The 17,316-nt window shown below is 46.7% G+C and overlaps 1 protein-coding gene across 1 annotated transcript; it reads right to left on the bottom strand.

The window, feature by feature from the left end:
- Positions 1-386: 386 nt before the first annotated feature.
- LOC309366649 (sulfotransferase 6B1-like) lies at positions 387-15,466 on the bottom strand. The gene is made up of 7 exons (XM_081905387.1): positions 15,180-15,466; positions 13,854-13,972; positions 12,488-12,577; positions 5,525-5,651; positions 4,066-4,160; positions 3,188-3,344; positions 387-630 (listed from the first exon to the last, which is right to left on the bottom strand). Exons 1-7 carry the CDS (start codon positions 15,379-15,381, stop codon positions 500-502), a joined length of 921 nt encoding a protein of 306 aa, XP_081761513.1. The 5' UTR covers positions 15,382-15,466; the 3' UTR covers positions 387-499.
- Positions 15,467-17,316: the final 1,850 nt, after the last annotated feature.

Raw genomic sequence — 17,316 nt, 5'->3', positions numbered from 1 at the left:
CACCCCTGGCAGCGCGATCCTAGCAGGGTGCCATCGCCCAGCCTGCGCTGGGCACCAAGGCCCTGCAGGCGGCGTGCCCTGCCCCCAGGATGCTCGCCAGCCCCGCCCTGCCTGCTCTCCGTCCCCCGGTGCCAAAGCATGAAGCTCCGCCACTGACTGTGAGCACTGCAAATATGAAAAGGGCCAAAGCAGTTTCAACTAATTCAGCAGAATTGTACATCAAAATGGGTCAGTGGGTTTTGGCTCCACAATAGGAGTGAGAAGAATAGGATATGAAATAGGACATAGTCATTAAAGAATAGAAGAGATCACTGCCGCAAAATTATTTCATAGCACATCTTCATGTCCTTCCCATTTAGTATGTTATAATTTGAGTACATGACCTGAAAGCAAAAAAGACTGAGAACATTTTTTCCCCGTGCATAAATGTATCTAGCACTTAAACATTATTTTATTCTTAACCGAAAGGCTTCAGATAATAACCTCCAAATCCAAGGTTTTAAAATTTACAATATTGGTCATATTTTAGCTTTGCACCCAGTTTAGTTCCTGCTAAGCACTCTTCAAATTTTGCATCCATTTCCTGGCTCTGAGCTTCAGTGAACAAAGTCTTCCAATCACCCACAGCACCTATAAAGAAACAATGAAAAATGAATCTCACTCTTTATGCCTTCCTTGTATAGAGATTTAAATAACAGATTTATGGCTTCTGAATGTTGAAACAAGTGAATGTATTGTCATCTGTCACACTTGCTTGGGTGTAACCAAGGAAAGACATTACTAACATGCATCATTGGGGCTATCTGGAGATGTCAACAGCGAGTGACAGAAACAACTGAGGGGCATATAAGCAGATGCAATGGTCAAGGTGGCGGTTTCTGCATGCGCTGTAGAAGGAAGTGAGAGGCTGATTGGGTTTGTCAACATGGGAAGGAAGCCCATCTAGGAGAAGGAATACTCTGATCCTAAACCTCAGCTGCCTTGGGGAATATCTTTGAGAGAAGCAAAGGCTAAGGGGTGTATTAGATTGGGTGTTGGCAGTTTAATATTTCTCCTTTAGGTTAGTTGCTGGCAAAGAAAGTTGGAAAGACCAGTTTCCTCACCTTGGTTAACTTTGTTACTCTTAGATAATGGACAGTTTTGTAACCATCTCCCTGCCTGGAGCTGCCGCAAGCTATCCAGCCTCTAGATTCTCTGAAAACTATTTGGTTCTGAGCTCCAACCAATGGCGTAGTGTGGATTGCTAGCACCTGGGACAAGGCAGCAGCATACCCCACACATCCCTCAATATGTGGGCGGGTTTATTAAGTGAACTAGGCTCTCTTAAGGGGGCACACAAAGTTCTGGAGTTGTGGTGCTTCACTGGCAAAAGCACAGAGGGGCTTTTTTTAGCTGCGGTGCAGAGGGATGGCCAGAGAGTGGGGGAGGGAAAGGTGTTGGGGCTGAGTGGTGACCTGCCTCTACAAGGGGTGCGAGAAGAGAAGAGGAAGTTTTAAAAGGGGGATTCCTTCCATGCCTCCTTAAACACCATGCAGGTGCTGCTGCAGCCACACAGCTTCAATTCTGAGGCAGAATCAGGTTCCTGTGGCTGTAGGGGAATGGCGGGGGGGGGGGCACACCAGGGAAGAAGGATGCTGAGGGGCTTCTCTCTCTGAGGTGCAGCTGCGGCTCAGCAGCTTCAAGAGCTCAGATGAGCGAAAAGTGGAACTTTTGGGCTCCAAAGAATTTTGCACCCAGGGCAACTGCCTCTATGGGCCCCCCATGCTACGCCACTGGTTCCAGTTCCATCCCTGGATCTGCTTTGTTCTGTGTTCCTTGACCCAAATATTGTAATTTCCAAGCCTCACCCAAGTGCTAACATTTTTAATACTAGCAAACTTCACACTAATATTCCTGAACTGGATGCAGATCGTGGAGTGCAGTCCACTGTGCTTAGGATTTTTTTAAAACTGTTTTCAGATTTTTTTAATTATTTCTTAACTGTACTGTTTCATTATTTGCTGCCCTCGGCTCATGGCTTTTATGCTTCTTATTCCACATAACTGGCAATCATTGGCAGGAGACAATGCAGAAAACTGTGATGTCATGGCACAGGTAACTTCCACTTTTGCAGAAGCTGCTTTGCTATAAACAGCTGATTTGGCCTATTTAAAACATGGCATGTGCAAACTCTACTGTGGCTAATCTGTTTGCAGTCATAACACTTAGGCATTATTTCTATCCCAACCTACTTGGAAATAAGCCCCACTGAATTGCATCTATCCCACTGTGCAGTCCTGTGCTTGTCTACCTAGAACCTTTCAAGTTCAATAAGATCCCCAACTCCCTGGTCACTTAGACCACTATTCACAGTTTTAGTTGTCTTGTTTGACTATTGACATAATAAAACACGAGCTGCCCTGGACTCATGGTTTTTATGCCTCGTACTCTACATAGTTGGAAGCTTTTAATGTTTAATAGGTTATTGTATTTTAGTGTTTTGTGGGAAGCTGCCCAGAGTGGCTGGGAAAAACAGCCAGATGGGCAGGGTATAAAGTATTATTATTATTATTATTATTATTATTATTATTATTGATAGGATAGAATGCAGAAAACTGTGATGTCACAGCACAAGTAACTTCTACTTTTCCAGACTAATTTGGCCTATTTAAAATATGACATGTGCAAACTCTTCTGGACCAGAAGACTTCCTTGTTCTAATTATAGCAGAATGGTCTTACAGAGGCTTTATAGGGGTTCTCAATGTTTTTGAACTTTGATTCTATATGTGAGATGGGAGTGAGAAAGAGGGAAATCAAAACTATTTTCAAGATACAGTGGTACCTCGGGTTAAGTACTTAATTCGTTCCGGAGGTCTGTTCTTAACCTGAAACAGTTCTTAACCTGAAGCACCACTTTAGCTAATGGGGCCTCCTGCTGCTGCTGCGCCACCGGAACATGATTTCTGTTCTCATCCTGAAGCAAAGTTATTAACCCAAGGTAATATTTATGGGTTAGCGGAGTCTGTAACCTGAAGCATATGTAACCTGAAGCATATGTAACCCGAGGTACCACTGTATTGACAAAATATAATGTTTAGTTGTCCCGCCCCCCCCATAAATGGCACCCCTAGAGGGAGCTTGTGTTACTGGAAGAAAGAGAATTCAGTGTAAATGAGTGGCATAAAATCAATACAGTACTGCAGTACCTTTCCTGAAAAGGACAGGCGCAAACCGACCATGTGTTTCTTCAGATTTACTGCTCATTGCTTGGAAGGTAGAGTTCTCTGCAACAGACTTAATCATTTCATCAGACAGAGGTAGCTCATAAAATTCAGCTATTCGCTTCACTCCTTCGTGAAGATTCTGGAAAATAAATAGTAAATAGTAAAGTTAGTTATGATTTCATAGAAATAGTAAAGTTAGTTATAGAAATAGTAAAGTTAGTTATGATTTCATAAATGTATTTGGTACAAAGGTAGATTTCTAAGTTAGAATCCACCCTAAGACTCAATAATGGGGCAGGCTAAACATCTAAATAAATATATTCATAAATGTATGTGCTATAGCTTCCTAAAGAGGTGCATCTGATATTAGCAAAATAAGTGTAGCATGAAAGGAAACACAGAAACATTGTCACAGCGAAGGTACTATCATTTAATTTTCGATTTGGTTCTGTAACTTAGATTCTTGAAAAGCATTTTCCCCCCCCCAAATACCAATCTTTTCCATTTCCAGTGTGTCATATATTCAATCAGCCATATTCCTTTTAATTAGAAAATACACTTAGTTATTCAAAGTCCCAAATAAACTATAAAAAACCACAAATTAATTAAGTGCAAGCCTATGAATATGCACACTTGAAAGAGTTTACACCACAAAACTTAATCACACAGGATTAGTGGTGTGCTTAGTATTTAATGAACTGCAGAACCATATTTTTTAAAACATATATATTTTAAGACATTTAAATATCCAAACCTGCTAACAAAAGAGAAATATACATATAGAATAAAATACTCATACTTAATAGTAGCCATAACAGAAGAAAAGTCAAACCATTATCTCAGTTTCTAAGAATGCTCACTTCTTTCAGCTCTTCATATGTGATGATCATGACATTTTCTTCACCCACATGTTTGTCCCAAGCAAGGATATAGTCAAAGTAGGATTTCCAGCAAACTGAAATAAAATGCAAACAGCATATTTCAAAGCATGGAGGGGGGGGATGACATCAAAATACAGTAGTACCTTGGTTCTTGAACGCCTTGTGACTCGAACGTTTTGACTCCCGAACGCCGCTAACCGGGAAGCGAGTGTGCCGGTTTACAAACATTTTTTGTAAGTCGAACGTCCAACACGGCTTCTGATTGAGTGAAAGAAGCTCCTGCAGCCAATCGGAAGCCGTTCTTTGGTTTGTGAATGTTTTCAGAAGTCGAACGGACTTCTGGAATAGATTCTGTTCGAGAACCAAGGTACAGCACTTCATTCATTCACTTTAACCCGACACTGGAGCTATTTTCATGACATGTAAAATCTGTACACAAATCATCAGAAATTGAAAGGAGGCCTAAATTCACTTTGGCATTTATGACGGGCTGTGAATCGCCAGGGTTTCGGACAGGCTCTTCCACAAGCGAACCTGGAGGTGCTGGGGGTTAAACCTGGAACCATCTGCATATGAAACAGATGCTGCTACTGAACTTCTGAAGGTGCCTGGGCCACCTAGGGAATAGAAAGAAGGACAAGGGAAATGTATTTTACCATATGTGGCCTGTCTGCAAGGCTTTTTAAAACTGTTGAACATTATTCATTCTTATGATTGAACCATGCAATTGTAGAATTGGAAAGGGACACGAGGGTCATCTATACCTATTATACTAAAGGGTTGGTATAAAATGTCTCAAGAAAAGGGATATTATACATGCAGAAGAGGGCAAGTGCAGCCAGAGTTTTGCTTGCTGAGGTTGTTGATTATTTTTAAGTTGTCCAGTTATTGAGACCAATGTGCGTGCATCTCTTGAAATGGACAGGTCACAAAACAAAGGTGGTTGTGACTATTTAGAATTTGCCATTTGTTAAGCTCTTAAAACAAATGACATGATTGCTGCAGAAGTCCTGATGTCATGGGGAAAATCCTGCATAAGTATGTTCAGCATTGACTAATCTGAAATTAGAAACATGGGGGGGGGAATCAGTCTGAGCTCTAAAACTCCTTCAAATTAATTGCGTTCCTCCTTTGTGGTAGGCAATAGCCCTCTGTGCCACTGTAAGATTCCAGTTTTTGATATAATATGAACCGCCCTAAACCCTTGTGATGAGGGGCAATATATAATCTGATAAACAACAACAACAACCACACAATCTCATTATCAACTGATGATGCAAGTCTGAGTAAAAGGAACATCGACTGTGGGCTTTTTCCTGCAATCAAGAGTCCTGCTCATTTGAAACCCGTTTCCCTTTCATCTGAAAAGACATTGTACACAAATATTTTGTGGGAAGCTTCAGAAATACAGAAAGTGAGAACTTCTAATATGATATACCTTCGCCACTCATGAACTTTGGAAAAAAATAATCCCAAGAACCGACATCTGGAAGAACAGGGTTTTTGTTGTAAAAATGGTAATAGGATACAGCAGCATCTTTGGGATTTCGGAATACAACCAGCATCTGTTTCAAAAGAAAGAAAGAGATATTAGATTTTGTTGCTTAAAGCAAGTTATGTCATCCGGTGATATGAACTACAGTTGACTATCAACTTGAGCAGGGGTTAGGTTCCAAGAATTGCATGTGAAGCTGAAATCTTGTGTAGCCACAACAACCCCAGAACCTCCCCTGTGTAAACACCCCAAACCTTCCAGGGCTGGAGCATCAAGCAGGCCATTGGCCCCCATGCAAGGCAGAGAGCTGTTATGCTCTCAGTCTTTCTTGCTGGGCTCTGGGACAGAGCCTCTCACACAGGTTTTAGGAGACTTATCAATATCTCATAGGAGCCTAGTAACTTACTGTCAGGGTTTCTGGGAGAGAGGAGGAGATGACAGAGGAGACGGAGAGCGAGTGGGAGGAGGGGCAGAAGGATGAGGAAGAAGATGACGGAATTCTGAGGGAATCCACGAGTCTGAGCAGCGAGTCAGAGGATTCTCAAAAGGGGGTTACCTTAATCAAGCAAAAGGGAGGAGAAGGGAGAAGCGGAGAGGAGCCCAGTGGAAGACAGACGCAGCAAGAGGCGTCTCAGCCGGAACGGAGTAAAGGGGGTGGAGTCGTCAGCCTCTCGGAGGGAGCAGGATTAGGAGAGAACAGAGAAAGGGGGTTGGAGCAAGGTGTTCAGCCGGAAAGGGTGGAGAGCAGAACAAGGGGTGGTGTAGCGGTCGAAAGAAAGGTCAGCAGCAACGTACGCGCGCCAAGTTCAAACGTAGAGGCGCGCGGAAGTGGAGAGAGCTCAGGGGAGGAGCCCGGCCCTAAAGCCAGAAGGAGGGGGGAAGAGGCGGCAGAGGATTCAGCCTCAGGCGAGTCACGGAGAGAGGGAACCCAGGGGGGCAGGAAGACCCTGCGGAAAAGAAAGGAGAGGAAGAGGTGGTCTAGAGCCAGGCTATTAAGTTGGTGTGGAAGAGGGGAGGAGTCAGAGGGGACTTCAGCGGTCTAACGTGACAGACGTACGGCCACGAAGCTGAACTGTACGAGAAGCAGAAATCTTCAATAAACTTTTCCTGTAAATAAACTGCAACGGAGTGAGGTCTCTTGTGAGCTGGGACCCGTCCTGGGTGGCCGTGACAGTAAGTCCCCTCTCAGAAAGCAAAAAATTTTTTTTTGCGAAGCTCACGAACGGGAGCAGCCATGAGCGCTGAGGAGCAGCTGGTTGCACTGCGGGATCAGGTTACCGCTCTCACATCGGCAGTCATTGCTTCGCAGAAGAAGAATGACGACTTGGAGAAGACGTGCCAGGATTTGCAGGCAAGGTGGGAACACGCGGACAGGGCGGGGGCCCCAGGTTCCAGAGCGGAGGGCATTGCGCTTGGACGGAGGGGGGGTGCCCTGGTTCCGCATTTTAATGGCAACTTGCAAGACTATCCCAATTTCAGAGCGGACGTCGTATATGCACTGCATTTACTCCGTCACGATTTTAAAGATGAGGAGGAGAAAGTGGGGTTCATTGTTTCGCACCTGCATGGGGAGGCCAGGGCTTGGCTACGCAATCTGTGGCGCGAAGATGGACCGGCCCGTCGCAATTCAACTGCGTTCATCAAAGCGATGGATTCTTGTTTTCAATCCTCTGTGGATGTGGACATTGCGCGCCGTCAAATGCACGGGCTGAGGCAGGGGAAAGCGACTGTGCGCCAATACCACTCTAAATTTTTTGCATTGCTCACCGCCTTAGATTGGCCAAAGGACAGTAAGCCGGTCAGAGATCTTTTTTGGGAGGGATTGAGCCCCCCCATCAAGGATGAGATCGCTAGGGGGGACAGACCCCAGACCCTAGAAGACGTGGTGCAACGGGCTTTAGCTATTGGAATTCGACATGAGGGACGTCCGTGGCACGAGGAGGACGGGCCCCAAGCGCGTGCGCAAGCAAGGACTCTCCCTTTTGTGCACAGGGATTTCAGCCGTGCGCACCCCTCGCCAATGGGGAAGGACAGCGAGGAGCCAATGGAGATTGGTGGTGCTAGGGCTCAGAAGCCATCCCAGAGCCCTGTCCCTGGCGCAGCCAAAGCGAAGCCTCCTAGAGGAACCAGGAAGTGTTACATCTGTGACAGTGCGCACCATATGGCGAAAGAGTGCCCCCAGAGGCTCCAGAAGCACACTGCAGCACTGGCAACTGTAACAGCAGAGGTGCAACCAGGGGAGCAGCTTCAGGGAAACGACAGTGCCTGGCTGGAAGCAGAGCTACTGGGGCTCAGCCAGGCGGATCTGTAGACAAGCCCCCAGCATCACTGCAGAGCGTGGACCCTTTGCCTCCCAGACCGGCAGTTCTGCTCACAGCAACACTCCAGTTGCCTGATGGGAGACTCCTCGAGGTTCCAATAACGATCGATTCGGGAAGCAACGCCGACTTCGTGGGACTGCAGTTCGTTAAGCAGCACAACATGGCGCTCCTGCCTGCAACGACGCCTCTAAACGTGGTCACGGTAGACGGCAGGAAGTTGCTGGGGGGGCAAGTGGTGCAGCAAACCCCTCCCATGATGATGCAGATTGGCAACCATCGAGAACTTATTAGTTTCAATGTCACCCACTTATCGGACACACCCATCGTGTTAGGCATGAGTTGGCTGGAGAGGCACAGTCCCGCGGTTGCGTGGTACCAGCGGCAGATCACCTTTTGTTCATCGTATTGTGCTCAGCATTGCTTTCAGGCCGATCAGGGAGGAGAAGCCGAGCAGCAGTTGCATCTGGGTATGGTGCAAACAGTGCCTCACAAGTACCAGGACTTCTTGGAGGTTTTCTGTGAGAAGGAAGCTGACAAGTTGCCGCCTCACAGACCTTACGACTGCGCGATTGATTTAGTGCCAGGGGCGCAACTGCCTGCTGCCAAGCTGTACTCCATGTCGGAAGACGAGATGCAAGAGCTTCGGGAGTTCATAGACCATAACCTCAAGCGAGGTTTCATCCAGGAATCTAAAGCAGCGGGTGGCAGCCCTGTGTTCTTTGTGAAGAAGAAAAACACGCCCCAAAAAAGGCTTATAGTGGATTACAGGTTCATAAACAGCTTGACTAAGCCCAAAGCTTTCCCCATGCCCAAGATTGACGACCTTTTAGCGACCGTCAGGAGGGGCAAGATTTTCACCAAGCTGGACCTACGTGGAGCTTACAATCTCATCCGCATCCGGAAAGGAGATGAGTGGAAGACCGCCATGTTCACCCCTCTGGGCACATACGAATACAGAGTCATGCCTTTCGGTCTCCAAAATGGCAGCCACGTTTTTCAAGCATTTATGCACCACGTGCTAGCAGGTCTCCTCTACAAGAAGTGTGTCTGCTTTCTCGACGATATCCTGATTTTCTCGGAATCGCCGGAGGATCACGATAAGGACGTGAGGGAGGTCCTGCAGAGGCTGAAGGACCACAGGCTGTACGCCAAGTTGGAAAAATGCCAGTTTGATGTCAGAGAGGTTGATTTCCTTGGCTACAAGTTGTCCGACGAGGGACTGGCCATGGACAGGGCTAAGGTTCAAGCGCTGTTGGACTGGAAAAGCCCTCGCAATCGGAAAGAGGTCCAGAGGTTCATCGGCTTTGCCAATTTTTACCGCAAGTTTATTAAAGGTTTTGCGAACGCGACGGCGGCTATCACTGACACCCTCAGTTCCAAGAAGAAGAAGTTCGTCTGGACCGAACAAGCGGAGCGGTCCTTCCGGACGCTTAAAGGTCTTTTCGCTTCCGAAGAGCAGCTGCTCCACGTGAATCCCGGCAGACCCATGCGGGTAGAGACCGATGCGTCAGACAGAGCGGTTGGGGCCGTTCTTTTGCAAGAGGATTCACAAGGCAACTGGAGACCGGGTGCGTTCTACTCCCGGAAGCTCAGCAAGACGGAGCGCAATTATACCATATGGGACAGGGAGTTGTTGGCCATTCATGCAGCTTTCAAAGCGTGGCGACACTTCTTAATAGGAGCCAAGCACACGGTGCAAGTCCGCACGGATCACAAGAACTTAGAGTATTGGCGGACGGCTAAGTTACAGACCCAGCGACACATGCGCTGGGCGGAGTTCTTTGCGGATTTCGACTTCAAAATAGAATACATCCCAGGAGACTCCAATGTTATTGCAGACGCGCTGTCCCGAAAGCCGCAATACTTGGAGGAAGCAGCTCCAATCGCAGCAAAGCACATTTTCGCACCGCAGGCGTGGACGTGCGCGACCATCGCAGTCGACCTGGACGCGGTGCGACGCGCGTTGCAAAGGGATCAGTTTGCACAGTCCAAGATGGAGGAGCTACGCGGAGGGTCGCGAGACAACGATGAGTTCCAATTGCAAGATGGACTTTTGACTCGTAAGGGTGCCCTTTACGTGCCCACCGACGATCTTCGAGCCAAGGTTCTGCAACAATTGCATGACGCCCCTAGTGCAGGCCATTTCGGCAAAGAGAAGACGATGGAGTTGGTGGCTAGAGACTTTTGGTGGCCCCAGATGAGAGGAGAGGTGGCGGACTACGTCGCCAGGTGTGATATCTGCCAGAGGTCCAAACCAGTGCACCAGAAGCAGGCGGGATTGCTAGAACCGCTGGAGACACCGCAGCAACCGTGGGAGAGGGTAGCGTTGGACTTTGTTACGGACCTGCCCAGCTCCAGAGGTAAGACGGCGGTGTTAGTGGTGGTGGACTTGTTCACCAAGATGGCGCATTTCATCCCTTGTGCCAAGGTGGCGACGGCAGAACAGACCGCAAAGCTCTTCATCGATCACGTCTTCAGAGTGCATGGACTTCCGCAGTCCGTCTTGTCCGACAGGGGGCGCCAGTTTGTTTCCACTTTCTGGCGAAAGCTTCTGGGCATCTTGCACGTCAAAATCAACCTGACATCGGCGAGACATCCACAAACCAACGGTCAAGCGGAGAGGGTCAACGCGATCATGCAGCAGTACCTGCGGTGCTACGCCAACCAGCGACCTGCGGCGTGGGTGGACTATCTGCCGATGGCTGAATTCGCCTACAACAACACGAAACACGCATCCACCGGGGTGACGCCTTTCTTCGCGAACAATGGCCGTCATCCCAGAACCTTCCCGAGATTTGCGGCACCAGGAGGGGGGGGGCCTCAAGATGCCGACCAGTTTGCAGCGGAGTTGCAAGAGGTGCACGAGGAGCTGCGGAGACATTTGGAGCTGGCAAAACAGGCGTATAAGGTGCAGGCCGATAAGCACAGGAGGGCGGGAGAGGACATCCAGATTGGGGACTGGGTGTGGTTAGCAGCCCACGCGATGCCGGCCAGGTCATTGGCCAAGAAGAAGTTAGGACACAGGCAGCTAGGGCCATATCAAGTTGAGGCTAAGATCAATCCGGTGGCTTTTCGTCTAGCCCTTCCGGAGGGTTCCAGGGTGCACCCGGTCTTTCATAGGTCGGTGCTCACTCCCTACAAAACCCCACACAGGTTTCAAGAGTCAGGAGCACTCCCAGAGCCACGTGGGAGGGCGCCTGAGGGGGGGGAATCGCCAAGACCAGAACCTCTTAACGAGGTCACAGAGATACTGGACTCGAGATGGGGGGAGGAGGGAGTTGAATATTTTCTAGCCAGGGAAGGCACTCCGGCCTCTGCCAATAGCTGGGTGCCGGGTTACGCGTTGGACGAACCCCTGTTGAAGGAGGAGTTCCATGCACTTTTTCCGCACAAGCCCATGCCCGAGGAGTATTTTGATGATTGGCTTTTCACGCCCACTTTGTCAGACAGCACGTTCGAGGGTTTCTCCTCACCCGAGGGCCATACGCCCAAAACAAGCCCGACCAGGGATCCGAGACTGGGGGGGGAGGAGACAGGCCCTTGTTGGTGGGTGGATCAGCCAAGGGAGGCATGGAGTCAGAGATGGATGGTAGGTCCTTGGCAGGCAGCGCCAGGAGAAGCAGTGATGGAGGAAGAGACTGTGAGGTCTGTGGGTGGGGAACCCGAGTTCGAACACACATATACGGAGATGACAGAGGAGAACGTTGAAGTGGACAACTTGTATCCTGAACCGACCCCGGAAGAACCACGTTTTCCTCAACCTGCACCCGGCGAGCGGGAGGGGGGAAGGGGGGGCTTCGAGGGGGGGATGGATGTCAGGGTTTCTGGGAGAGAGGAGGAGATGACAGAGGAGACGGAGAGCGAGTGGGAGGAGGGGCAGAAGGATGAGGAAGAAGATGACGGAATTCTGAGGGAATCCACGAGTCTGAGCAGCGAGTCAGAGGATTCTCAAAAGGGGGTTACCTTAATCAAGCAAAAGGGAGGAGAAGGGAGAAGCGGAGAGGAGCCCAGTGGAAGACAGACGCAGCAAGAGGCGTCTCAGCCGGAACGGAGTAAAGGGGGTGGAGTCGTCAGCCTCTCGGAGGGAGCAGGATTAGGAGAGAACAGAGAAAGGGGGTTGGAGCAAGGTGTTCAGCCGGAAAGGGTGGAGAGCAGAACAAGGGGTGGTGTAGCGGTCGAAAGAAAGGTCAGCAGCAACGTACGCGCGCCAAGTTCAAACGTAGAGGCGCGCGGAAGTGGAGAGAGCTCAGGGGAGGAGCCCGGCCCTAAAGCCAGAAGGAGGGGGGAAGAGGCGGCAGAGGATTCAGCCTCAGGCGAGTCACGGAGAGAGGGAACCCAGGGGGGCAGGAAGACCCTGCGGAAAAGAAAGGAGAGGAAGAGGTGGTCTAGAGCCAGGCTATTAAGTTGGTGTGGAAGAGGGGAGGAGTCAGAGGGGACTTCAGCGGTCTAACGTGACAGACGTACGGCCACGAAGCTGAACTGTACGAGAAGCAGAAATCTTCAATAAACTTTTCCTGTAAATAAACTGCAACGGAGTGAGGTCTCTTGTGAGCTGGGACCCGTCCTGGGTGGCCGTGACACTTACCTTCACCTTTTTCTCAATAAAGGATTTGGGAATGTTATCATAATGGAGATGTGTAGAAATAATACGTGGAGAAGGCTGCTTTTCCAGCTCCTGGAATGAAAATTAAAGGAATGTTGATCTGTTGTTGTCATTTCAGGATCTAGGGAAGTTGTTATTTCCTCCTTTTTATTGATTCATATAATTGGGGGGGAAATTAGTACTTTGAGTTACATGATTAAAATGGAAAACAACAAAGTGAACAATGGGTTTGGAGTAGTAGTAGTACTACTACAATTATACAAATCTATTATTCTAAATACTCACTCCTACCCCCATTTTACCTCATAAACTTATTAAAGTCATCTCCCCCCATCATGGAAGCACAGGAATATTAATAGCAAGGATTCCCAGTGGAATATCCGGGTTATCCTTTCACAGCAAAAATGATGACTCATCACCATCATTTATTTATACCCGGCCCATCTAGCTGGGTTTCCCCAGCCACACTGGGTGGCTCCCAACAGAATATTAAAAACACAATAAAACATCAAACATTAAAAACTTCCTAAAAAGGTGAAGGGACCCCTGACCATTAGGTCCAGTCATGGCCGACTCTGCGGTTGCAGCGCTCATTTCGCTTTATTGGCTGAGGGAGCTGGCGTACAGCTCCAGTCATGTGGCCAGCATGACTAAGCCGCTTCTGGCGAACCAGAGCAGCGCACGGAAACGCCATTTACCTTCCCGTCAGAGCGGTACCTATTTATCTATTTGCACTTTGAAGTGCTTTCGAACTGCTAGGTTGGCAGGAGCAGGGACTGAGCAACAGGAGCTCACCCCGTCGTGGGGATTCGAACCGCCGACCTTCTGATCGGCAAGTCCTAGGCTCTGTGGTTTAACCCACAGCGCCACCCGCGTCCCCCCCAAAAAACTTCCCTATGACACCTTAAAAACTAACAGATTTTAGCATGAGATTCAGATACATTGTTATCCTGAGTTGCAATTATATTTACAGTATACAGGCTTGAGTGGTGTGGCTGTAAGGGGGAAATGAAATGCAGAAAGTACAGATATTAGGGATAATTCACTGTTTTTGAGAAGCACCTCCATCAAGTAAATGGTTATGTCCTCTGAGGAACATAGGATGACATGCATATTCTATTATGCTTTCATTTGTAAATAGATTTTTAATGAAAAGAGATATATTAAAATTTGATATAAATGAAGTATATTTTCTGTGTTTATCGAAAATTGGCTTCATTGTTCAACAAATCTAAATCTATCTCTTATATGCTACACAATCACATATAATAGCTGTAAAGTGTCCGCCTTCTGTGTGGCACATGTAAGCACTGATCATTTGCTAGAGTAATTTGGAAATCATGCCAACCTGAAGTTTTGTGGGCGGTCCAAATTCAAGTATTGGGCAGTTTTCTAGTGGTGGTAAGTCCTTGTAACTTGGAATCGCAGCTATCATGTCATTTACTATTTTGAGCATCCAGTTAGTACCTACAACATAAAAGCAATTAAGACATATATGGTTTGCTGGAGCGTATGTTACACAACCAAATGCAAAGTTATGTTCATGTATGTCAGTCAACTTAAATCACAGATTTTCAACCAGTGGGTTGGGACCCGCAGGTGGGTCACAAGACCACACCAAGTGTCACAACAAAGCCATAGACACCATGCAAGGTTTGTTTGTCAAATTGCAACAGAAGGTACTTCCTCCCCACTTGGCCCAACCCAGCCTTGCCACAGCTTCCTCCCCACCTGCTGTTGGTAACATGCTGCCTGGCTTTGAAAGACACTATCCTTTCCATTTCAGAGGCCTCACTGAGCCACATGGAGGTGTTGGGATTTTAGTTCCCACCAGCTGCAAAGAGGCAGCTGAATTTTTTACATCATGTGATGTGTCTGATATACTTGAGCATGAGACAGGAAGTCTCAACCAGTTCTCTGGCAGTTCTCGGTGTAACGGGGTGGAGTTACTGAAAGTGCCTTCCGCTTCTGGACTGAAGCAGTGTTGAGTCACAGACTCTTATGCTGTACTGCTTGGGTGAGCAGCCATGTTTTGTACAGTCAAATAAAGTAGCTGTGAGACTACAGACTGTTATCTTTCTTCTGTGATGGATTGCCAGAAGATCGTTAGTGTGTTCCTCTCAGAAGGGAGGGATCGCTTATCACCGGTCTCTCTGGAGTGAAGATGGATTTTAGCCTCTGGAGAAAATGCCCCGGTGTGCCTGGGAAGCTGGCAACCCTCCCGGGCAGGCGTTTTTTCCAACAGGAGGATGGGTTGTAACCAAGGACTTATGAGGCACACATCTCCTCTCCGCATAAAAGAGGGCCTTGAGTCACTGCTCATGGCTGTTGTGGGGTGCTCAGCCACTGAGGGAAGAGGGAATCCAGGCACCCCAAAATGTATTCACCTGGGACCCATTTCAGTTCATTTTGGGTATCAAATAAACACTGGTTTCCTTGTTCAAACTTTATTTGACGGCACTTCCACACGACAGCTTATTATTCATTGTGGAGTCAGCTGCTCAGGTTTGCAGGTTTTGCATTCAAAATCCCCGTTTATGAAAAGCACAACAAAACATGGAAACTGTAAATCCAGGTTACATGGGGGAAATAAACATATGAATCGTATGTGATCAGATAGCAATTGGTAACCCAATCCATTCCTCCTTAATTCCATTAAAAGCTGGATACTCACCACATTTTGGATAAGCAACAATCAGCCTATCGTCCTTTCTCGCTTCCATGGCTGCCACTGCTTCAAAGGTCTCAAGACTACAAAGGCGTTTTGGATACAGCACTCCTCTGAATGTAAGCAGCAGCTCCTCATTTTCCTTAGTTTGAGTTGTAGCTAAAATATTGTCTATATTTTCCACAAAACGCGGCTTTTTCTTGGCCATTCTTTACTCTTGTCGGCTGCCTCGGTCTTGTTACAACCCCTTTCAAGAGACAGATTTGATTCTTCATAACCAGTAGTTGCACTATAAAGATATATTGGAGGACCTAGCAATTCTGAATCACAGGAACTTGTACACTATGTACCCAATTAAGCCTCTGACTTGGAACAGTCCCATTTTATGAAAATATTAATTACACAATATTGGCTGAGCTGGGTGCTTTCACAGGGGAAAAATCACTTGGAAATGACATTGCAACACCCAAGGTCCTGTAGGGAGAGAAAAGCAGCCTGAAACCATTCCATTAAGTAGCTCCTTGTCTCTTTATGTAATTATAGAAGAGTGCATCCTTTCTTCTTTTGGTATTCTTTGGGAACTCTGTGAAACAAGCATTATAGAGCTTAAGAATGTGCTCTAGCATTTGGAAGTGTATCAAGTAAGATATGAAACAGGTTTCTGGTATTCATATATCCACTTATTGGATTCCCACAGAAAGATTCATTTCTGATTATATGGGATGGGGTGAGAATGCAGGCTCTTATTTTGTTGCCAATGGCATCCTTTGGTTCCTGAAAGAAACTTGCATGCACAAGAACCCTAACCATCCATCTGGAAGCACCCTTTGTTAACCACTCTGGGAAGTATATTGCAGGGGTGGAAAGCTATATATCCTACTAAAGAAATAACTGTTAAGTGTGTTTAGGATTACAGCCATAGTGTGCCAGTAATGCCACCCATAATTTTGTGTTAACTGTTGTTGCCTTATTGTCAGGAATGATCCATATGGACGAGGACCACTGCTTTAGGCAGCAGCAGAGCTACTTACATTAATGCAAGAGTTTTGCTCACTGTTTTGGGCTGTGCTATACATACTGATTGTGCTGGAAAGTCAGTTTTGGAGGGCAAGATCTGCACAAACACACCGGAAGGGTAGGGAGATTGTTCAGTCTGCCAGGCAGAACTACTTGCATTGATGGAACCTTAGTGCAATGTTAAATTCCACCCATAGGCTCCCATTTGTAAAAAATAAATAAATAAAAATTAAAAGTAAATTAAAAACTTATTTTTATGGATGGGGCATGGAAGATTTGGAGAAGTTAAATTAGTCTCTAGCTATTATCCTTCATAAAATGTGTTTGCCAATCCTGCAGCACTTTACTCACGTTCAAAACTGATGGAATTAAACAGGCCCAGATTTGAGGGGCATTTTACTGAACAGGGTAAATTAGACGTGGCTGCTTTATTTTACTTTCTAAATAGGATAAAACTAAATGTTTGTTCAGACATTTAGGATTTAAGACAAAATATCTAAACCCCTGTCTCTCAGAACTTTGGTAAGTACACATAAAAAATTCCTACACTGCTTCCTACATACAGTATATATGACTCCCAGAAATATACTTGTGCTCAATGTGATTTACTCCCAGGTAAAGTAATGCCTCAGAGTAAATTCATTATTACTTACTTCTAAGTAGACACAGGGTTGTAATGTATGTTCACAAACTTTTATGATGGTAACAAGTCTGCTTACTTTGCAGTGTTAAATAGCTTTTGCAAAAGGAGAAGTCTGAAGGTATATGTATCAAACTGGTGAGGCCATAACAGAATCCAGTCACTTAAAAAAACATGTTTGCTTTACAGCTAAAGTTCTCAGCGTATCAACAAGCTTTAATGTAACAGAGGATTAACAAATAGCAGGTCACTAAGATTTCCCCAATGAAACCAAACTGCCCCTGAAACTGGCCAGTTCTGCATTTTCATTGTCAGGTTAATCTTTTAAAGGTTTTGTTACCCCCCTACCCCTTTTAGGACAAACATTCTAATCTGCAAGTAAGTTCAGATGGAGATCTTGTATTTTAATTTGATAGCCATGTCCAAATTCACACATCTTCTTTTTTATCCTGGGTGAACAAATGTGAATTACCGGTAACTACAATA

The sequence above is a fragment of the Podarcis melisellensis genome, assembly GCF_964234715.1.
Source record: "Podarcis melisellensis genome assembly, chromosome: 3".
NCBI lineage: Eukaryota > Metazoa > Chordata > Lepidosauria > Squamata > Lacertidae > Podarcis > Podarcis melisellensis.
Note: the sequence above shows the minus strand (reverse complement) of the source record. Positions and strands in the feature narration are given on the sequence as shown.

Bases quoted from the DNA above. Each gene is read 5' to 3' on its own strand.
- LOC309366649 (XM_081905387.1), bottom strand. From the start codon at position 15,381: ATGGCCAAGAAAAAGCCGCGTTTTGTGGAAAATATAGACAATATTTTA. The intron at 12,578-13,853 runs GTTGGCATGATT...TTTTCATTCCAG, and splicing joins GACCGCCCACAAAACTTCAG to GAGCTGGAAAAGCAGCCTTC. The intron at 5,652-12,487 runs GTAAGTGTCACG...CTTTTGAAACAG, and splicing joins TTATTGAGAAAAAGGTGAAG to ATGCTGGTTGTATTCCGAAA.